Below are 23,795 nucleotides of genomic sequence, written 5' to 3'. Positions count from 1 at the left end.
GCCATTATCAGAGATATATTTTATATCAAAAGATTGGTCTCCAAGCACGTTAAACATTGACTTCCCAAACCTCTGCTCTCCTTTGCCTCTCCTGAATTGTCTTTCTCCCACATCGCACCCCCACCCCCACGCCTCCCCTTCTCCTTTGCTCAGGATGACAAGGAACCTCAGTTGCCTGACTGCCTTTCAGTCCCATAAGTCTAGTATTTTTGTACAAAGAAAACTAAACTAAGCTGCTTTTCTCCTGTCAGACTTATACTAGTTTAATTAATGGATCAGCCAATAAATCAAGAGGGAAGCAGGGAGACATTTTTGTGTTCCACTTGTGTGTGTAGGAAGCCGCAGGCCAAGGATCCCACTTCCCTGCTACATTCTGTCAAGGTCTCTGGGGGATGCTGCCACCCCCAGGCAGTGCCACACTGGGAAAGGCACCTCATTCAAGGTGCTCAAGAACCTGCAGACTTCCCCACTGCTCTTAGCTCAGTGTTGGAAAGACCTCTTTCAAAAAAAAACTGTATCTGCTGTGACAGATTTGGGTTCTTGAACAGAAGTTAGGGTGTTACACTAAGTTAGCGAACAGACTTGCCTAGTTGCTTAAGTAGGGTTTGAAGAAAAAGAGAGGAATTGGGGGTCAAGGGGCAGAAAGATGCCTTACAAGGTAAGGGCCATCCACTGCCCATGCACTCACCCAAGTCCAATCCCTGACACCACAGGGAGTACATGGCACTGGGACAAGTTCCAATCCTATGGTATTTCTTCCTCTCCGGCTCCATCTGTCTCTATATCTGCATAAAAACAAACAAGCAAACATGTTTCAGGGGCAATGACGTTGCACATGCACAGGGTCATGGTTCTGAAAAGATAGAGAGAAATCTATGAAAAACAATTTAGTCATTTAAAAATTACCTTGCCTTCCCCCTGAACAGAAAAGTGCACATGCTTTCTGAGCTGTCATCTCTCTCTTGCTGTTGTCTTTATTTTTGTTTTTCAAGCTATCATGTAAATTATTTTATCTTCAATACATATTTTAAAATTACTATATAGAAACTTGTCTTTCTAGAAAGAAGCTTGTCCACACATTCTCTTCCCGAGAAACTCTAGCCTTGCTACTTATACACACTCAAGACAGGTTCATCTTCACACGCTGCTGACGACATCTTAATTCTCACGACCCTCAGTGTGTCCTTGCAAGCCATGTCTCTGCTGGGACTCTCAATTTTCAGTCTCAGCATAGATTATAACACTTTTAGCTCCTATTCTATTTTACATATGAAGGAAATTCAAAGACCATTAAAATTAAACACATAGTTGGCCAGGCAAAATAGCTCACTTGCATAGTGTACTGCTTTGCCATGGGTGTGACCTAGCACACATCCCACTAATACACAACCCTGCACTGTGCTCTCTCTGTGTTTCTTTTTCTTTTTTTTTATTATTTATCTATTCCCTTCTGTTATCCTTGTTTTTTTTTTTAATATTGTAGATATTATTGATGTTGTTGTTGTTGGATAGGACAGAGAGAAATGGAGAGAGGAGGGGAAGACAGAGATGGGAGAGAAAGATAGACACCTGCAGACCTGCTTCACCATCTGTGAAGCAACTCCGCTGCAGGTGGGGAGCCGGGGGCTGGAACCGGGACCCTTACGCCGGTCCTTTGCGCCACCTGTGCTTAAGCCACTGTACTACCACCCGACACCCCTCTCTGTGTTTCTATCTAATGAATAAATAAATAAATGATACAATTGTAGCACATTTATAGATATATTTTTAGAAGCTTCCACTAAGGCTATTCTTTCACTTCCTTTATGCCTTGGTCAGCTTCTATTTTGTGTCTTACTTATATCCATCCCAAACTATAAAGATACTTCCTGAAAGTCTTCCAAATGCCAAATTCCTTCCTGTTGCAGATAAGACCAGTTCCCAAGGGCTTAGAGTGAGGCTTAGAAACACACCCTCTGGGTAACAACTATGCCATAAGGCAAGTTTACTACTGCTATGCTTGAGGCTCTATTCTTGAGCTCGATTCCGGTCACACGTACCTACCATTAACTTTATGGTAGTTCTGGGCACCAGGGATGTCACTGTGGACAGTACAGACAGACCTTGTCTGCATGCAGCAAACCAGCTCCTCCTCTCATGTTTTCTCAGAGACCTCATTTTCCTGCTCATCAGTCAAACTATCATGCTCCTCTGAAGTCTCTGAAAGTCAGTATTTGAAGTGACTACCTTATCTCCACTTGCAAATAAAATGCCGTAATATCCTTAAGATCAAATCACAGAGCTTGAAAAAGACAGTTTGGCGGTGGATGCCAAGTACAACCCAGAGACTCCCTTCCCTTCCTACTTGAGGGGGCAATCATTGCCCTGGGGTTCTAGATGGGGAGCAGTGGCACTGGCCAGGCCTGGAAGAGGGTTGGGCAATGACAGAACACCAACACACTGATTTGTATAGCTTTGCCCTTACTCCCCTTGCCCACCCCACCCCCATAGGAGTCAGAAGGTAGCCCACAGTCTTATACTTCTACCTTTGGAATTTTATTCCTTGATTCTACAACACTTTCAGCTACTAGACATTCTCTAGTGGCTGAGAGGCAGAATTCTGTGTTGTTTCTTTTTCACCAGAGCACTGCTCAGCATTTGTTTTTGGTGGTATGGGGGATTTAACAGGAGACTTTAGAGCCTCAGGCATGAAAGTCTTTTGCACACCATTACACTATCTCCCCTGTTCCTGAAAGTAGGTTTTGAAGTAAGTTCAAAGGACCTAACTCAAATTTTGAAGGAGGAAGGAAGCACATACTTCTCCTATCTCTCAAGTTAAATGATGACTTTTATTCTGCCAACTCTAGACAATGAGGTGGGGCGAGAGTGAGCTTGTTTCCGCAATCTCTCTACCCAGCTCCACAATCGGGATGGATCTCAACTCAGACAACTGAAAACTTCAAATTCTAGAAACAGGATGTAAGCTTAAACAACACAGAAGGAACATCAAACCATGACGATGCCATGAAACTTCAATTGCCAAATACTTGGGAGCTAGATTTATCTGGGAGAAGATTCACCTATAATAGCACATTTTAGTTAACATGGCCCAGGAGGTGGTTCAGTGAATAAAGTGCTGAACTATCTGGCATGAGGTTCTCAATGAAGCCTGAGATTGCATATGCCAGAGTGGTGCTCTGGTTCTTTCTCTTCTCGCTCTTAAATAAAGATACTAAAATCACTTTAGCCGATGCCTTTATTTAGCAAAATGATTACTTAACAGTGTACAGAAGGGATGCACTATGGAAGAAATTGAAAATGGTCGATTTCCCTATTTAAACTTATCTTCATTTACCTATTGGATAGAAACAGCTAGAAATTGAGAGGGGAGGAGAGATGATAAAGAGGAAGAGAGACAGAGAGACACCTGCAGCCCTACTTCACACTCCAAAGCTTTCCCTCTGCAAGTGGAGACTGGGGCCTCAAACCCTCAAACCCAGGTTCTTGTGGCCTGTAACATGTGTGCTCAAGCAGGGCCTGGTGGTGGCACACTCAGTGGAGTGCAGGCATCATCTACACTTGCTGGGGGGAAGCTTCATGAGCAGTGGAACAGTGCTGCAGGTATCTTTCCTCCTTCTCTATCTCTGTCTCTTCCCTTCTATCAAAAAAGAAAGAAAAAGGAAAACATGGCTCTCAGGAATGGTGGAGCCATGTAGACACCAAGCCCCAGCAATAACCTTGGCAGCAAAACACAAAAACCAGTGCTCTTATTTTGAAGAAATTACACTGATTTATCTAAGTAAGTTGTGAGTTAATGTTAATCTACCTGTGGAAGGGCTACGGTACTATAGGCCCATTTTTGGTTCCAGAATAGAAATGTGCTGTCTTTGCATGCTTTTGAAAATCAAATGAGGAAATCAACTATGAGTCACCAAAAGGATTTCTTATTGAGTGAGCCTAGTCTAAGGGGTATATAAGGAAGGACACTTAAGGAACTTGTACTGTCAAGGAACAGCAAATTCATTTAAACTAGTCAAGAGAAGTTTAGAATGAAGTTCCTTCTACTGATGCTGGTCTTGACGGCCACTTCTTCCAAAGCTGATGATGCCTCCTCTGACTACATAAGCTTGAAAGAAGACGACATAGAATTCGCAAATGTAAGTGGTGACACTGTAGTGTTTAGCTAGCCTGCTTTCTGTCTCTAAAATCTATGTCATTGATCAGCTTTATTTTGAATAGTACTAGTTGAAAACTGGTTCAGGAGTCTGTTTACTTTGGGTGTTTCTTTTTTTTTTTTCTGTGTCAAAAAGAAATGTAGAAAGAGGTATTGTTTTTGAAGGATTTGTATATAATTGGTAAGTGAATTTAGCTCCTCTGGAAAATATGCTGAAGAAGTTTTATTTAAGGTAGCAGGGTGGTAGGTAGTACAGCAAGCAGAGCACACATGCACTCATGTACAAAACTCAGGTTCAAGCCACCAGTCCCCACCTGCAGGGCAGAAATGTTATGAGCAGTGAAGCACTTCTGCAGGTGTTTCTCTTTTTCTCTCTCCATCTCTCTCTCCCTCCTTCTTTCTCTCTGTCTCTCTAAAAAAAGCTTCCATTAAAGTAGCTGAAGTTCTGTCTCTGTCATGATTTTTTTTCATTAATCCTTCAATACCACCAACAGATTTCAACATTGCCTTGATTTGTTAACCACTCAAACTGTCATGATAATTAAAAAAGGGATGTGATAGTGATCTGGCTGTGTCATCTGTCATCCCATTGATTGCCAGGGGTGATAATTTTTAAAAAAAGGTATTTTTTTCTTTTTTAAAATTTCTTTATTGGGGAATTAATGTTTTACATTCAACAGTAAATACAATACTTTGTACATGCGTAACATTTCCCAGTTTTCCATTTAACAATATAACCCCACTAGGCCCTCTATCATCCTTCTTGGATTTGTATTCCCCACCCACCCTCCCACCCCAGAGTCTTTTACTTTGGTGCAATACACCAATTCCAGTTCAGGTTCTACTTTTTTTTTTCTGATCCTGTTTTTCAACTTCTGCCTGAGAGTGAGATCATCCCATATTCATCCTTCTGTTTCTGACTTACTTCACTTTTTTTAAATAATTTTTTTAAAATTTAATTTATTTCCATTTTGTTGCCCTATTTTGACTTACTTCACTTAACATGAAATTTTTAAGGTCCATCTAAGATCGGCTGAAAACTGTGAAGTCACCATTTTTTATAGCTGAGTAGTATTCCATTGCTCAGCCACACATCTGTTGTTGGGCACCTGGGTTGCTTCTAGGTTTTGGCTACTACAAATTATGCTGCCAAGAACATATGTGTACACAGTTCTTTTGGATGGGTGTGTTGGGTTCCTTTGGATATATCCCGATGTAAGGAATCATAGGATCATAGGAATCAATCTTAGTAACAGTTTGTGACAGGTCTTTGCCAGTACTGGAAATTAGTACTACTGTATTATTATAATTAGTTGTCTGACACTAGGTATAAGAGCAATGTCTGTAGCTGAGTCAGTTATGCAGAGCTTCAACAGAAGTTTGCTAATCTATAATAATCTATTGCTAAATGTATTTTTCCAGGAGTACCTCGCAAATTTCTATGGCCTCAAGACTGAAAGACAGCCAGAGAGCATATCAAAAGTCGCTGAGAACATGATGGAGAATAAAATCCAGGAAATGCAGAGGTTCTTCAGGTTAAATGTGACAGGGCAGTTGGATGCACCTACTCTCAACATGATGTACAGCCCTCGCTGTGGAGTGCCCGACGTTCAACATTTCAGCGTAGCTCCTAGGAGGTGGAAGAAACGTCTTATCACCTACAGGTAACGCTGCAGCCCACCACCTTTCCTACCTTCTAATAGGTCTGACTTCTAGTGAAAAAAAAAAATTCATTGTCTCTAGAAGAAAGAATTCACTGATCATTCAAGAAGGAGTTATCTGGTTTGCCAGTCTAGATTAGGAAGGCTGTAAATAAAAGGAAAATGATGATGAATTCATAAAGAACAAGAGAGAGGAAACATGTTTAGACCAGTCAAGGTAGACATATGCAGAGATTTGGAAGCATGGGCAAAAGACTAATAAGCATCTGTGAACATGAATCCCACATAATGATGATGCATAAATCATAAATGAGAAGAAATTAGGTTTGGTTCTGTTTTAAGGAAGAAGTTGCACAAGGATAAATGTTTCTTATTTATTTATTTATTTATTTATTTTATTTATTCCCTTTTGTTGCCCTTGTTGTGTTATTGTTGTAGTTATTATTGTTGTTGTCGTTGTTGGATAGGACAGAGAGAAATGGAGAGAGGAGGGGAAGACAGAGAGGCGGAGAGAAAGATAGACACCTGCAGACCTGCTTCACCGCCTGTGAAGAGACTCCCCTGCTGGTGGGGAGCCGAGGTTTGAACCGGGATCCTTATACCGGTCCCTTGTGCTTTGCACCACCTGCGCTTAACCAACTGCACTACAGCCCAACTCACGGATAAATGTTTCTGTAGCTAGTAAAGTCAGGCTTCCTTGGGTTCTTTTACTCTTTGTTTTCTGTTTCTGGGGCTTTTTACTCCAGGGACTCCAGGTTGGCTTTTTTGCATAGTGAAAAAGATGGGTATGAAGGGCAGTGATCACAGCACGAATGTCGTCTAGTGCCGTGGGGGCTGGGCTTAAACTGGCTCCCATGCATAGCAAAGCGGGCATGCTACCCATATGAGATATGTTGCTGCCCAAGTCAGGTGTTTTTTTTATATATCTTATCAATTTATGTGTGAAGTAACTTAACCTCCAAAAGTGCTTTCAGATGTAAAGTATTATAATAAGACACAATTAACATATGGTTCTGTTTGTTTTCTCTCTTGTTTTACTGCTAAGAATCAATAATTACACTCCCGACATGAGGCCTGAGGATGTTGACTATGCCATTTGGAGAGCATTTAATGTATGGGCTCTGGTGACTCCTCTGAATTTCAGAAGAATTCATGTGGGCAAGGCGGACATTATGATACTATTTGTAGTTGGAGGTAAAGACTTGCTTTTATTCCACCTACATGATTTGGTATGGCCTGTAGAGTATATAGCAGAACTAATTTTCTTTTCTTTTCTTTCTTTCTTTCTTTCTTTCTTTCTTTCTTTCTTTCTTTCTTTCTTTGTCTTTCTTTCTCTTTTTTCTTTCTTTCCTTTCTTTCATTCTTTCCTTTTTTCTTCCTTCCTTCCTTTCTTCTTTCCTTCCTTCCTTTTTACCTTCCTTCCTTCTATTTTTTTTTTAAGATCATGGAGACGGTCATCCTTTTCATAGCACAGGTAACATCTTAGCCCATGCTTTTTCACCTGGACCTGGTTTTGGAGGACATACACATTTTAATGATGCTTACTACTGGACAAAACACAAGCAAGGTTGGTAAATAAAAGCAAAAAATTATGATCACACAATCAAAAACACCCACCCTCCAAAGACCCTTTTAAATCCTAACTAATGAAAGACCACATTTTGAGATTTATGCTACTTAGCCATATGGAATATCTTCAAATTTCAAAGGATCCCAGAAAAAAGGACATTTCATACAGATCTGTACTGATAGCAGTAACACAGGTCTTTATAGAGAGAGTTAATTACAGATAAATAAACTACAGATAGAAGTAATTCTCGTAAGCAGAACTAGGACTGGAGTTGGTGTACTGCACCACAGTCAAAGACTCTGGGGTGTGGGGAGGGTGCAGGTCCTGGAGCATGATGGCAGAGGATGACCTAGTGGGGGTTGAATTCTTATACAGAAAACTGGTAAATGGTACACATGTACAAACTATTATATTTTACTGTCAACTGTACACCCTCAATCCTTCAAGAAAGAATTTTTTTAAAAAAAGAAGTAATTCTCAGCATGTGGGAAATTACCAAGTTCTTATTACTGTGTCCTTTTGACCTGCCCACCTCACCTTCATTTTAACTGGTTCAGGCCTATACTTTCAAAAAGCCTAATTATTCAAGAAAATTCAAACTGTAAGTGCTTCTTTATCAATAGACAGGACAGACAGAAATTGAAAGAGGAATGAAAGATGGAGAGGGAGAGAGAAAGACAGACACCTGCTTTACCACCTATGAAGCGACTCTCCTGCAGGTGGGGACCCAGGGGCTCGAACCGGGATTATTCTCAAAACAATTCACAGCAGAATGTATTTCATTTGTCTTGCTAGAGCAGTATTCTTAGGAGAGAGAAGATTTAGCCCCAAAGGGGCTATACGATAATACTTGGAGACATTTTCTGATTGTCAATAAACTTGAGCAGGGCTTACTGCTTGAATTTCATGGTAGTTTCAAAGATTTCTAGACATCTGCAATGCTCAAGACAACCCTCAAAGCAATGATTACCTGGCATTTAGTGTCTACGGAGAAAAGATTATTAAAAATCTTGTACCAGAGGTAGGCAAAAAAGAAAAAAAAAAACTCCCCAGAGTTTCCTTTGTGGCTGTGTCAGATGCTGTGTTGCTGTCCTCTAGAAGCAAACATATGTCATTGCTCCTTTCACCTTTTGCATGGTTTCTTTACAGGCACAAATTTGTTCCTAGTTGCTGTTCATGAACTCGGCCATGCCTTGGGTCTTGCTCATTCCAAAGACCCAAAGGCTATAATGTTTCCCACCTACAATTACGTTGACGTCAACACATTTCGCCTTTCTGAGGATGACATACGTGGCATTCAGTTTATTTATGGTAAATTGAATTTCTTTATTATTTTGCCTATGACGTTCCTCTTAAGAACATTCCCCTGATATCTGCATTTGGATAAAGCATGACTATCTATTTTCTTTTTGATACCTATAAAAAAATCTTAAAGGTAACTAGCGTAGATATTACCTTCATTTTGAAAACATATACAAGAGACCTGGAGTGCTATACCAAAACCAGAATCTGAGAGCTTTCTTTTGAAAAACTACTTTTGTTTACCCATTGTGAGGTGGGGGGTGGGGGGGACGAATACCAGAAGAGTACTCAACTCTGGAATAAAGTGGTACTAAGGGTCTGACCTGCAGCCTCTGGGGCCTCGGCCATGTTACAGCATTCTCATAGACTGAGCTATCTGTCCCAGAGCCTGAGGCTTCCTTCTAGCAATAAAGAGAAGTAATCTAACCAGAACAGGAAAAGAAGTGATCAGATTTTTCTCCTCCATGATGTTAAAACCACGTGAGAAAATACTCTTTTATCATATTATGCCTATGAATTTTATAAAGCTGAAAATGTTTTAATTTTAAGAGATTTGTTTACCTCTCTATTTTATGGAAGAGAAAGCATCAGACCACTGCTCTGACGTGTACAGAGCTATGGATTAAACATCAAGCCATAGATATATAGATATAGATATAGAGATACAGATAGATAGAGATTGAGATATATTATGTACTCTATTAAGAAACTGCCTACACAGGCTGGGAGTATGGATCAACCAGTCAATGCCCATGTTCAGTTGGGGAAGCAATTATAGAAGCCAGACCTTCTACCTTCTGCAACCCACAATGACCCTGGTTCCATGCTCCAAGAGGGATAAAGAATAGGAAAAAGCTATCAGGGGAGGGGATGGGATATGAAATCTGGTGGTGGGAATAGTGCAGAGTTGTACCCTTCTTATCCTATGGTTTTGTTAATGTCTCATTTTTTAAATTAATTAATAATTAATTAATTAATTAATTGACAAACACCACATAACCTTAAAAAAACACCTGCCTCCCAAGGATTATATTCTATATTTTTCTTTAATTTGAAATGTTAGAAAAGAACAATTCCCCCTCTTATGGATTAAAACAATTTTTTTCCCCAAAAGCTCATTAAAATGTGTTTTCAGGGCGACCGGGAAGTATAGAATCCCCAACAAACTCACCTGCTTGTGGCCCCAATTTGCGCTTTGATGCTGTCAGTACAGTGGGAGATGAAATCTTTTACTTTAAAGACAGGTATGATCATTTTTATATCTACACAACATTTAAGACGGTCAGATTTTGTATGTGTGCATGTCAGAGAATAGTAGAATGTGAGGAAAGACATACTGGCCAAAAATTCTAAGTAGGAATCTGGATTTGATAGAAGGCATTGGAAAAATCTTCATGATTATAAAGTGGGGAGGGCAGAGTGGTTAAAATTGTGTCCTAACTTGAATACTGACATGTAAAAATGGGCTTGCAGGAGTGTGACAGGAATCTTGGTTACAAAAAGACAGAAGGCAGAGAAGCTAGACTCTTTGAACCATAGATGACAATGATGCACAGTCACTACAACTGTGACAGTACTTATTGAAAAGACTTGATTTCTACTGATAGAAAAGAAAACTCCAGGATGACATGACCACTATTGTAGAATATGTGGAAGTGGATATTGGAGGCTGGGAGCATCGAGATTAGTATTTCATTGTAGGCACATGCTCTTCATTTCTAGATTATAAAACTGAGATACTTGAGGTTAAGTGACTTCCTTTAGATTACAAAACTGGTGAACAGACTATGGGGCTAGAAGAGCCACACTTCTTGATTCCAAGTGCCAGGTATTTCTTTTCTTTCTTTCTTTTTAAAAAATTATTTATTTATTTATTCCCTTTTGTTGCCCTTCTTGTTTTATTGTTATAGTTATTATTGTTGTTGTTATTGATGTCGTCGTTGTTGGATAGAAAAGAGAGAAATGGAGAGAGGAAGGGAAGACAAAGAGTGGGAGAGAAAGACAGACACCTGCAGACCTGCTTCACCGCCTGTGAAGCAACCTCCTTGCAGGTGGAGAGCCGGGGGCTTGAACCGGGATCTTTAAGCCGGTCTTTGGGCTTTGCGCCACCTGTGCTTAACCCGCTGCGCTACCACTGGACTCCCTTTCCAGTTATGCATATATAGCACTCACCTGTGAAGAGCTCTGAAAGAAGTGATGAAGCTCCTTTCTTTTGAAGTTCCTACCAGAATGTGGAAGTAATGAGAAGAGACTGTATATTCCATTCACAGATCCTTCTCACTCACATTTCATAGTTCCTAGGTCTACAGTGATTTTTTAAAAATATGTTTTAAGTGTTACTTTTTATTTAAAACAGGCTCATATGGCAGAGGCTTCCTGGAAGTCCAAAGAGCAATACTAGTTTAATTTCTTCTTTGTGGCCAAGCTTACCATCTGACATTCAAGCCGCTTATGAAATTGAAGACAGGAAACAGCTTTTTCTCTTTAAAGGTAAGTCTAATGTTTAGTTTTGCTGTGTGTCTACCTTAAGGGAGAGAAAAGTTAAATATAAACCAAAAGAACACTCCAAATTTTATTAATGGTGGTTGAAGTAAAATTTAAACTAGCTTAGTACCTAGGTAACTTCTAAAACTTCTTGGAGATATTTGTAAAGCATGAGGTGGTTATACTTGTAAAAGCAAAGAGGATACCATCACATTGAGGAACAAAGCCATACAATTTGGAACTATGAGAAAAGAGTGGCGTAAGGATCCCGGTTCAAGACCCCGGCTCTCCCCTAGTAGGGGAGTCGCTTCACAGCCAGTGAAGCAGGTCTGCAGATGTCTGTTTTTCACTCCCCCCTTTGCCTTCCCCTCCTCTCTCCATTTCTCTCTGTCCTATCCAGTAACAACATCAATAACAACAACAATAACTATAATAATAAAACAACAAGGGCAACAAAAGGTAATTAATAAATATTAAAAAAAGAAAATCCTTGAAAAACAAGACTGACATTGTTGAAGTGCCAGATCACTCTTTTATATAGTATTTATGTGTCTCTTTGTCTTTATCTTCACAGATGATAGATACTGGATACTCAGCAATCTAAGACCGCAACCAAACTATCCCAAGAGCATCTATTCTTTGGGCTTTCCAGACTCTGTAAAAAAAATTGATGCAGCAGTTTTCAATCCACTGTACTCTAAGACCTACTTCTTTGTAGACAATCAGTATTGGAGGTGAGCTTTCTGGTTGTAATTTGCTTTGACCCTTAAGATATGTACAACAGGGGCTGGGTAGTAGCACATCCATTAGAGCATCCAAGTTAACCATGTTTGAAGATCCAGGTTCAAGCCCCTGGTCCCTGGCCTGCAGGAGGAAATTTCACAAGCAGTATAGCAGTGTTGCAGGTATCTCTCCTCTCTGTTTCCCCTGCTCCCTCTCTGCTTCTCTCTCACACACACACTATCAAAGAGAGATGGGGGTGGTGGAGGAGTGGTGTTTGGGAACAGTGAAGTTACTGTGTCGGCACTAAGTCCCAATAATAACCTTGGTAGCAAAACGAAAAAAAAAAAAAAGAATTTGGATAAAGGCTGGAAATGGCGTTTTTCAGAAGGCAGTTTTCCTATGCAAATTTCTAAAGGTCTCTTCCCTTTCTGGGAAAAGGAATAAGAGAACACAGAATTGGAATAGTTTTTTATTTAACTAGTTCTTTTTCCTCTGTACTTGTGGTTTCTGAGATAACATATGGTGTGTTTTCAAACAGAAACATTTCAAATAAAATGCCACGTACTGGTTACATAGTGGTAACACACTGGAAAAGAGTAAGATCTAGTATTTATGGTTTGGAGGGCATAAGGGTTTTTAGATTTCTTTCCATAACATTGGGATCACCTAGACAAAATGAAATTATTTTGGAAGATATCCACATACAGGACACTAGACACTGAACTCTACAAAGGAAGACTAGTTCTGGTGGAAGCATCACAGAGAAGTGAAGTGGGGAAAGTGCTTGAGTAGAAGCCAGGAAACCTAGCATTCAGTCCTATAGAGACCGGAAATAAATGAGTGCGTTGCCTAGGTTCTTGGTTTACTAACTGGTGTATTAAACCCTTTTCATATTGAGCCTTTCAGTATTGTGGGTTTATTTCAAGTTTTAGGTTATGAACTCAATTTTCTATTAAGTTTCTCCCTCCTATTTCTTTGCTTAGGTACTCTGAGAGAAGACAACGTATGGACCCTGGTTATCCCAAACTGATTACCACATATTTCCCAGGAATTGGTCCTAAAATTGATTCAGTCTACTACTACAACAGTAAGTACATTAAAAATTATTAATACTTTGAAAATGCCTTTTGGGAACACTGTACTGATTTAAAGGCAAGATCAAAGGCTAGCTCTCCAAAATAGAAAACAACAAACATAATTGTTCTTCCATGGGCCAGAATGAGGGAACATAACGTGCTAAGCTCAGAATACATGTGCTAGAAGCATAAATGAGACATATTTCCACCATGGTCTTCTAGGCAGAGGTCTAAGATTGTATCACTCACGACTGCCTGTATCTCTGAAATTTGCAGTCCCATCAAGCTGTATATTATATGGAAGTGCGCACAAGACAGCCAGGATGCAGGCAACTGGAGTCCTTCAGATATTTTTTAACCTCCTGGGACTCTTAAGGGATCACAAGAATTGGGGGGGGGGCAAGAATGGGTTGAGAAAAACTTGAATTTGTGTTTCTGAATGTCTTCAAGCAAGATTAGCCTGAACAATATTATTGACTGCCCCAATTTCTCCATCAAATTTGGGCTTAATCTCTTCTGCCCTACCTGGAGTCTTCCACCTGGAGTGTGATTTTTCTAAAACATCAGTAACTTAATAATCAGCATTCTAGAACAACCCCTTCTCAAGAAAGGTAGTAAAGATACCAAATGGTGGCATGGCTGGCAGTAAGCAGGTACGCAGGGGCAGGAGATTCAGCCATGGGAGCCAACAGTTACATTCTGCAATCAGACTCATCTAGTCCACACAACCTATAAAACACAGACCTATACTTATTTTTTAAAGAAGAAATATAAGCTTTAAATTAAACCATTCCATTTCTTTCCACTTTTAGAGCACTACTATTTCTTCCAAGGATCTACCATGCTTGAATATGATGTCCTATCCAATCAAGTCACCAAAAAGTTGAAAACCAGTAGTGATTTTGGGTGCTAGGAATGATATAGTTGATGGTGTCTGTCAAATTCACTTCAGCTTAATAAGTATTTATTGCACATTTTCTATGTATAAAGTGTGATAATGCATGGTAATATGTATCATGAAACAGTAAGTCTGTAGGTCACAGATGAATGGTCATAGCATTAAGTGGTTATACAAAGTTTACAAAAACTGATGTTCTGAATACTCTCATAGTTGATTTTTACTTGACTCTTACTATCATCATGTTTGAAGGAAGACAGCTTAAAAGGTCTAGAGAATATTTTAGTTATTAATATCCTTGAATTGAGAAATCATAATTAGTTTTGTGACTTAAAATATTTTTACCATTAACTATGTTATCAAGATTATTATTTTAATTCTTTTAGCATGATGGCAGAAACATTAAATAAGAAGAAAGAATCATATAAGTGAAATTATATGACTGTGTAGTAGTGTAACTATACTCTGTTGTTGGTTCTGGCTTCTCTAACATGTTTATTAAGTATATGTGCATCATATTCAAATAAAATCTCTGAAAGAATATATTTACTTCTTGAGAATTTTTTTTCTTGAAAACAGACAGTATAGTTTGAAATTAATTCTCAACCTACTCCTAAATAAAACATGTCTTTATGTGATGGCAGCAAGGGACAAATATAAAAATAGCAAGTGGAAAGAGTAAGAGGTGGGGCTGGGTGGTGGTGCACCTGGCTGAACACACACATATTACAGTGTGTAAGGTGCTGGGTTCAAGTCCCTGGTCCTACCTGAAGGGGGAAGCTTCATGAGTGATGAAATGGTGCTGCAGGTATTTCTCCTTCTCTATCGCCCCTTTCCATCTCAATTTCTCCTTGTCTCTTTCCAAAACATAACAAAACTTTGTTTAAAAAAAGAAAGAGTAAGAAGTTGTTTTCTGTGTTGTGTGTTACTGATAGCATTTAAGGAAGCACTCTTCAGAACTCCTATGATCCCAGGAGTAGCTACAGGGCACAATGACCACCTTAAAGGAGGAGGGAAGATGGGAGTCGGGCTGTAGCGTAGCGGGTTAAGCGCAGGTGGCACAAAGCACAAGGACCGGCATAGGGATCCCGGTTCGAGCCCCGGCTCCCCACCTGCAGGGGAGTTGCTTCACAGGCGGTGAAGCAGGTCTGCAGGTGTCTTTCTTTCTCTCCTCCTCTCTGTCTTCCCCTCCTCTCTCCATTTCTCTCTGTCCTATCCAACAATGACAACAACAATAATAACTACAACAATAAAACAACAAGGGCAACAAAGGGAATAAATAAAATAAATATTAAAAAAATAGAATCAAAAGGAGGAGGGATGAAATGGAAACTATACATGCTGGGAAGAGAAGATTAGAAACAGAAGCGAGGAGAGGACTGGAATTAGTCTACTGATACTAAAATCTTCATGTTTTTAAGATTTTTGATTTATTTATTAATGAGAAAGATAGGAGGAGAGAGAAAGAATCAGACATCAATCTGGCACATGTGCTGCTAGGGATCGAACCCAGGACCCCATGCCTGAAAGTCCAAAGCTTTATCACTGTGCCATCCCCCGGACCACTGAAGCTTCGTGTTTTTGTTTTGTTTTTAATAAATACATCTTTTAAAATTTGTATTTATTTACTGGATAGAGAAAGCCAGAAATCAAGAGGGAAGGGGGTGATAGAGAAGAAAAAGTGACAGAGACACCTGCTGCACTGTGTCCCATTTGCAAAGCTTTCCCTCTGCAGGTGGGGGTTCAAACCTATATCCTTGCACACTGTGACATGTGTGCTCAACCAGGTGCATCACCACACAGCACCTTTACTTGGGTTTTATTAAAAATTATTTGCAGGAGTCTGGCTGTAGCACAGCTGCTTAAGCGCACGTGGCACAAAGTGCAAGGACAGGCTTAAAGATCCTGTTTTGAGCCCCCGGCTCCCCACCTGCAGGGGAGTCTCTTCACAGGCTGTGAAGCAGGTCTGCAGGTGTCTGTCTTTCTCTCCCCCCTCTGTCTTCCCCTTCTCCCTCCATTTCTCTCTGTCCTATCCAACAACGACAACAATAAAACAACAAGGGCAACAAAAGGGAATAAATAAATAAATAAATAAAATCTTTAAAAAAATTATTTGTAATTTGCTGTGTTTTAAATTTGAGCATGTTTTATGTTTTAATGGTTTAGAAAAATTCATTTTTTCTTTATATATTTAAAAATAACCTTTTATATTTCAGAGGAATTGAGAGGGTAGGGGGAGATAGACAGGAATGGTGCAACACTTGGTTAAGGGCTCACATTACAATGTACAAGAGCCCAAGTTCAAGCCCCTAGTCCCCACCTTCAGGTGGAAAGTTTCATGAGTGGTGAAGCAGGGCTGCAGGTGTCTCTCTGTCTCTTTCGCTCTATCTCCCTCTCTTCTCTCAATTTCTGTCTCTATCCAATAATAAATAAAATATTATTTTTAAAAGTGAGGAAGACTGAGCGAGAGACACCTGTAACATTGCTTTACTGCTCATGAAGTTTCCCTTCCTACAAGTCAGCATCAGGGAGTTGAACCCAGATTGTTGCATATGGTAACAGGTGCACTTAATCATGTTAGCCACTTCCTGGCCCTGAAAATCTGTTGTGTATTTTTTCCACTCTATCCGCTGATAATCTGTTTTTTTTTTTCATCTGTGAAATGGAGATATGTATCTTTCTCTTGCAATGTGAATACACACATGACGGGCCTAGACCTCGAAAAGATCCCTCTCCCTACTGTCACTGGTCATCTCTATCAGGAACAACACAATAGACCCCTTTGTGAGCCCCCATAGGACCTTTCCCTCAATGTGTATCAACAAAGGTAGAGAATGTTCCATCCTCCAAAGGGAGGCTGGACAACATACTCTATCTTCCATCTGGGGAAGATGGGTCCTGAAATTGGGGCACCTTGGAACATTCCTACTCATGACCACAGAATATGAGCTCAGATCTACAAGGATGCAGAGGTCACATAGGCTCCTAAGCTGAATATGGGCCCCAGATCACATCAAATTGACGGCGTTTACAGTCAGCAATACTTATACCCCTTTCCCATATTTGGGAGCTACTCTCTTTCCTGATCCAGCTTTCAGGTCCTATTTCCAGCCATGACTTCATCTCCCCAGACAATAACCTGGGTCCACCTGCATATGAGATGTCAAGCTCAGGAAAGAAAAGAAAGAAAGAAAGAAAGAAAGAAAGAAAGAAAGAAAGAAAGAAAGAAAGAAAGAAAGAAAGAAAGGAAGGAAGGAAGAAAGAAAGAAAGAGAAAGAAATAAGAAGCAAAGAAAAATAAAGAAAGAAGGAAAGGAAAACCTAGTATAGGTATAGTCATGGGCTCTTTGGATTGTAACTAAAATAGTACTACTAACTATCTACAAAATGGAGACCCCCGCCAACCTTTCATCTGAACTATTCCCCTTTAAGGTCATGATTAGTCAACAATTTGTTTGGCTCTATAGGTTAACTCTCTTTGCAGCCACCAGGTTCCAGATGCTACCATGAGGCCAACTAGACTTCCCTGAGCAGACAATCCCACCAACATATCCTAGAGCCCCGCTTCCCCAGAGCTCTGCCCCACTAGGGAAAGAGAGAGAGGCTGGGAGTATGGATCAACCTGTCAATACTCATGTTCAGTGAGGAAGCAATTACAGAAGCCATACCTTCTACCTTCTACACCCCATAATGACCCAGGGTCCATATTCCCAGAGGGATAATGAATAGGAAAGCTATCAGGGGAGAGGATGGGACACAGAGTTCTGGTGGTGGTAATTGTGTGGCATTGTACCCCTCTAATCCTATGACTTTTGTCAGTGTTTCCTTTTTGTAAATCAAAATTTTTAAAAATAATTACAACACACACACACACACATATATATATTGCTGGTTACATAAGATCTATGTAGTTGTCTTCTTTATCTATTTCATCATACTGCCATACCCATTTCAAGACAAGAGACAATATTTACCTAAAATTATTATTTTTACAATACAGTTTTAATGAAGAGTAAGTGGATGTCCCAACCCCATCTCTGGAATTGTAAGAATTTGTTCTGCCTTGGTACATATCCAACATGAATTTTAACTAATACTGCAACACAAAAATTTTGCTCTGTCATTCTTACATAATGTGACCCATCCAAAAGATGTGTCAGTAAGAATAAATTATGACTCAAAAGACAATGAGTCTCACAGTTGTGGTAAAGCATTTAGAACCATTACCACAGATTTGTCCGAGTAATATCAATGGTCACGGGATTTTGGCAACAGTATGAAGAAATCTAACATCCAGCAAAGGATTGGTATATGCCAACAGAAGAGGTCATTCTTACAAAAATTGACACCCAAAACTTTAAATTACTTCAAAAGTGGCGTAGAAATAACTTTACTACTGAGAGACAAGTGTGTAAAGGATGATAGCCAGAATATACATAAAAGTAAAACTTGGACTTAGTACCCATGGAAGCTGTTCAGGTTATCAATCACCTATCAGCAAGCAACCATCAAGAAGTCAGCACTGTGGTTGATGGTGTTGGTAATATGGAGTAATTTCTTCACATGTGTGGGAGGAAGGAGTATGGAGAAATTTCTATACCTTTCAATCAGTTTTTCTATGACTTTAAATATCTTTTATGATAATATATATACATAGTAACAGTACTAGTCCTTATAAAAAAGAAGGAATTATAATCATAATATCCTATCTAAACATTAGTATCCCACTGGTAAACTCTCTTGAAGGGAAGCAGCTCAGATATGTTTACACTTCCATAGAAAACATGTATTTGTTGATTAGGTTGGGATCAGCAGATGCAGTGTCATTTGGTATGAATTGAGAGAAGCATGCAGGAAAGTGAGCCCCCACCTAAAGGTTCCAAGACTGGGCAAAATATAGGCTCTATAGAGGAAGCAGGAGATTCCTGCTGTCTTACCGTTTAAGAAGGCGATAGTTATTGCTATAATCAAATTATTTGGCAATTGGGTTAACTTTGAAAATCCCATTGTTAGGATTTGCTCTATCATACATGATATCACAATAATTTATGCCCTTTGACATTAGTTTTACATAGCTGTGTCTTATAGAGTAACACCACCAGTTGCTTCTGTTCTCTCTAGTCTAAGCTTTTAGAAGAGTCACCATTTCAAAGTCTCAGCCTATGGTCTGTGCATTAAAGCATTTGAGACATTCAATTAATTTTTCTCTTCTCATATTAATTAAATAGAGATTTATATGACTACAAGCTAATAGGAGTGTACATAAACATCATTCCCAGCACCAAAAGACTGTGTCTCATGCCATCTCTCACTCCCCCCCCCCCCCCAGTGATGCTGATTATCCACCCTAACTCTCCTCCCAGAGATGTCCTTGCAATGAGTATCACCTCGACATGCGTCACTTCAGACTGTGTGCAGAGACCTCAGGCATGGAATGTCAACACTTCAGCCTCATTACTCAGGTGAGACCTTTCCTTCCTCATAGGATTCTCTAATTCCATTTCAAGTGGTTCACTTCCTAACAAAGTCCCAAAACCTAGACATAGACCAGGTCCCATGAGATAGAGCATATGTTCACCTGTATCCATAAATTAGTGCAGAATATACACCTGAAAGCAAAGTGCACAATAGTCTGCAGCAAGGAAGTAGAAAGACCTAAAAAGAAACCATAAAGTTCATAATGAAATAGCATCTACTTAGACCTAGATACCCTCCTCACCTACTTCCTATTACACTTCCCTCACTCACAAAGCTAACCTTATCAAAGCAAGGACTGCAAAAGCTGAATAATGGCAAGAGATTGGCAGACTTTAGCGATAATATACTTTAGTGACTCTTTATTCACTATCAGTCCACTCTACCTAGTTGGGGAGTCCTGAAATTCCCAAACATGATGGACCTAGACCTCAAATAAACTTAATAAATTAATGGTCATCTCTATCAGGAACAACACAACAGACCCCTTTGTGGGCCCCCATAGGACCTTACTCTCAATGTGGATCAACAGTGGTAGAGGGGGCCAGATGGTGGCACACGTTGAGTGCACATTACAGTGTACAAGGATCCAGGTTTGAGCCCCTGGTCCCCACCTGCAGGGAGGAAGCTTTATGAGTGGTGAAGCAGGGCTGCAAGTATCTCTCTGTCTCTGTCCCTATTACCCCCTTCCCTCTCAATTTCTGGCTGTGTCTAGCTTATAAATAAAAAAAGACTAAAAAATTAAAATCTTAAAAAAAAACACAGTAGAGAATGTTCCATCCTCTGAAGGGAGGCTGGACAACATACTCTATCTCCCACCTGGGGAAGATGGGTCCTGAAATTGGGGCACCTTGGAACATTCCTACTCATGACCATAGAATGTGAGCTCAGATCTACAGAGATTCAGAGGTCACATAGGCTCCTAAGCTGAATATGGGCCCCAGATCACATCAAATCTATGGGGTTTACAGTCAACAATACTTATACCCCTTTCCCATATTTGGAAGCTACTCTTTCCTGATCCAGATTTCTAGCCCTTTTTCCAGCCATGATATCATCTCCCCAGACAATAACTTGAGTACACCTGCATATTAGAGGAAAAAAAAATTCTAGTCATGGGCTCTTTGGAATGTAACTAAAATAGTACTACTAACTATCTACAAAATGGAGACCCCCTCCAACTCTTCATCTGAACTATTCCCCTTTAAGGTCATGATTAGTCAACAATTTGTTTGGCTCTACAGGTTAACTCTTTTTGCAGCCACCAGGTTCCAGATGCTACCATGAGGCCAACTGGACTTCCCCGAGCAGACAACCCCACCAATATGTCCTAGAGCCCTGCTTCCCCAGTGTTCTGCCCCACTAGGGAAAGAGAGAGACAGGCTGGGAGTATGGATCAACCTGTCAATGCTCATGTTCAGTGGGGAAGCAATTGCAGAAGCCAGACTTTCTGCCTTCTGCATCCCACAATGACCTTGGGTCCATACTCCCAGAGGAATAAAGAATAGGAAAGCTATCAGGGGAGGGGATGGGATACAGAGTTCTGGTGGTGGTAACTGTGTGGTGTTGTACCCCTCTAATCCTATGATTTTTGTCAGTGTTTCCTTTTTTATAAATAAAAATTAAAAAAGAAAAAATACAAAAAGAAAAAATACATATGCATGGTTTTTATTTAAATGAAAGAGACAGTGGTTGGTAGTTACTGGTACAGGCTTTCCCATATTTGCATTATAGCAAATAAAATGAAAAGAAAATATGAAACAAAAAATATTCTTGCTTTAAATTCTTCCACTGTTCACAACAAAGATGTCCATTTGTCTCATGAAACTTCATGAATACTGGTCAACTGGAAGATGTAGGAAGACCAGTACTTTTTCTTTTCTTTTAAAATTGTTTTATTACCTTTATCATTTGGATAGAGACAGCCAGAAATAGAGAGGGTAGGAGGAGATAGAGAGGGAGAGAGACAGAGAGACACCTGTAGCCCTGCTTTACCTCTCGAAAAGCTTTCCCCCTGCAGGTGGGGACTGAGGGCTTGAACCCAGGTTCTTGCACATTGTAACGTGAACTCAACCAGGTGTGCCACAACCAGACCCTCTTTAATTTTTTTAAATTAAATTGCCACCAATTAAACTGCATTGAGATGGGGCTGTGTTGGTATTAAAAATCCACCGCTCTCAGTGGCCATTTTTTTTTCTTTTCTTTTGACAGGACAGAGAGAAATTGAGAGTGGAAGTGGAGACCACAATGGAGAGAGAAAGACACCTGAAGACCTGCTTCAATGCTTGTGAAGATTCTCCCCATAGATGGGGAGCCAGGGACTCGAACCCAGATCCTTCTGCATGGTGATATGTGCACTTACCCCCAACCAGGACTTTTTCTTAATCAGCTAGAAACTAGGGAGTGAAGTCCTATCTTTATTAGATAGGTGCTGATTTGGGAAGAAGAAAGCAAAATTATGACCCTAGAGTTTCCCCACACATCTGAGGTGTCCTGCACAGGAGAACTTAACAAGAGATGTTCACATAAACCAGAATCAGATGTGAGAATATTTCCCTCCAGAACTACCCTTGGAAAAAAACAAATTAAAAGCACACCATTGCCAACTGAACTCTAAGTGGATTCTAGAACACAAACATGTAGATCAACTTCTAAAAGACTTAATAGAACTCCTTTTTTTCAGTTTACATGACAACATCCGTTTTCTCATCAGAAGAAGGCTTGTTGAGAGTACAGGCTCTGCTGGCCCATGCTCTCTCTCACCCGTTCCCCTTAGTTTCCACTCTGATTTCCACCTGAGAGCGTGTTTCTCAAGCAGCATGCTTTACCTCACAATCAGATGGGAGGTACTGGTTGTTGGACTATCACTAAAAACTTTAATTTATGCTCTTCTGTTTACACAACTACAATATGTATGCCAAAGATACGTAAAAACTTGACCCTTCTTCCGATAAAATCAGAGCTGACAAGGAATTGGAATGATGGATTTCAACATTTTCACCACTTGTGCTGACTGATCTGAGTCATTACATTTTTATAAATGAAAAAAGCCGGAGACAGTCACATGTAGATGATATCTGAGACATGTTCTCTTTCCTTATATTTACTTTTAATAATTTAAAAATTATTATCTTAATTTATTTATTGGATAGGAACAGCCAGGAATTGAGAGGGCTATATATATATATAGAGAGAGAGAGACAGAGAGAGACCTGGAGACCAGTTCACCACTTGTGAAGCTTTCCCCCTGCAAATGGGGACTGGGAGGTTGAGACACATTCTCTTTTCTAGTCTAACTCCTTTCCATCTACAATGTCTGAAGACTTCAGAGACAACTAGGAGTATGAAAATTTCAAATACCATCTGATTTCAATTTGGAATACACCCAAAGATCTATAGAAAACAGGTTTCACTGTGTGATTTAGAGGGCTATTTACCTACTAACACTCCTCTCTGGCTCGTGAAATTCAGAATGGTAGAAAGAATATTTGATATTTTATAAATTCATCTTTCATCAAGAAGATATGAGAAAGGTTGTTCATGTGTTAAGAAATTAGATTAATGTGCAAGGACTGGAGTACAAGCCCCCAGTTCCCACCTGTAAGGAGAAAAACCACAAATAATAGAACAGTACTACAGGTCTTTCTCTCTTTTCACCTCTCTATCTCCCTCTTCCCTCTCAATTTCTCTATATCTATATCCAAATGAATAACTTAAAATAAATTAAATGACAGTACAGGGAGCTGATTCTTCTTTTCTTGTTTGTGGTAAAACAAACTATGAATGATCTATTTAATCTTTTTATTTTTCTCTATATTTCTAAACTTTGAAAAATCGAAATATAACATTTTATTTTTTTATTTTTTTTATTTTTTAAATATTTATTTTATTTTTATTTATTCCCTTTTGTTGCCCTTGTTGGTTTTTTTTTTTATTGTTGTAGTTATTATTGTTGTTGTCGTTGTTGGATAGGACAGAGAGAAATGGAGAGAGGAGGGGAAGACCGAGAGTAGGAGAGAAAGACAGACACCTGCAGACCTGCTTCACCTCCTCCCCTGTGAAGCGACTCCCCTGCAGGTGGGGAGCCGGGGTTCGAACCAGGATCCTTAGGCCGGTCCTTGTGCTTTGTGCCACCTGCGCTTAACCCACTGCGCTACCGCCCGACTCCCGAAATATAACATTTTATTGAAGTATGTATGATTCTAAGATTTTGTCAACTCCATATGGATTAAAGACAAGAACACTGAACCAGAAACTATCAAATACATTGAAAGGAACATTGGCAGAGCATTTTGCAATCTATGCTTCAGAATCATCCTCATAGGTGAAAGGGCAACACCAAAGGAAAGAAAAACAAAATATAAACCAGTGGGACTGCATAAAACTGAAAAGCTTCTGTACAGCAAGGGGACCATTACCAAAGTAGAAAGACACCATACAGAATGACAGACTAT

At 39.8% G+C, this 23,795-nt stretch overlaps 1 protein-coding gene across 1 annotated transcript; it reads left to right on the top strand.

Annotated features, from left to right (window-relative positions):
* The first annotated feature begins 3,985 nt into the window (after window positions 1–3,985).
* Window positions 3,986–14,403, top strand: LOC103111461 (macrophage metalloelastase-like). The gene is made up of 10 exons (XM_060179622.1): window positions 3,986–4,136; window positions 5,576–5,817; window positions 6,860–7,008; window positions 7,256–7,381; window positions 8,534–8,695; window positions 9,822–9,930; window positions 11,043–11,176; window positions 11,745–11,904; window positions 12,877–12,980; window positions 13,782–14,403. Exons 1-10 carry the CDS (start codon window positions 4,029–4,031, stop codon window positions 13,880–13,882), a joined length of 1,395 nt encoding a protein of 464 aa, XP_060035605.1. The 5' UTR covers window positions 3,986–4,028; the 3' UTR covers window positions 13,883–14,403.
* Window positions 14,404–23,795: the final 9,392 nt, after the last annotated feature.

This window comes from Erinaceus europaeus, chromosome 20 (genome assembly GCF_950295315.1).
Source record: "Erinaceus europaeus chromosome 20, mEriEur2.1, whole genome shotgun sequence".
NCBI lineage: Eukaryota > Metazoa > Chordata > Mammalia > Eulipotyphla > Erinaceidae > Erinaceus > Erinaceus europaeus.
The sequence above is the reverse complement of the archived record's forward strand: the minus strand, read 5'-3'. Positions and strand labels throughout refer to the sequence as shown.

Coding starts and splice junctions, on each gene's coding strand:
- LOC103111461 (XM_060179622.1), top strand. CDS start 4,029: ATGAAGTTCCTTCTACTGATGCTGGTCTTGACGGCCACTTCTTCCAAA. Junction 7,382..8,533: donor CTGGACAAAACACAAGCAAG/GTTGGTAAATAA, acceptor GTTTCTTTACAG/GCACAAATTTGTTCCTAGTT. Junction 11,177..11,744: donor ACAGCTTTTTCTCTTTAAAG/GTAAGTCTAATG, acceptor TTATCTTCACAG/ATGATAGATACTGGATACTC.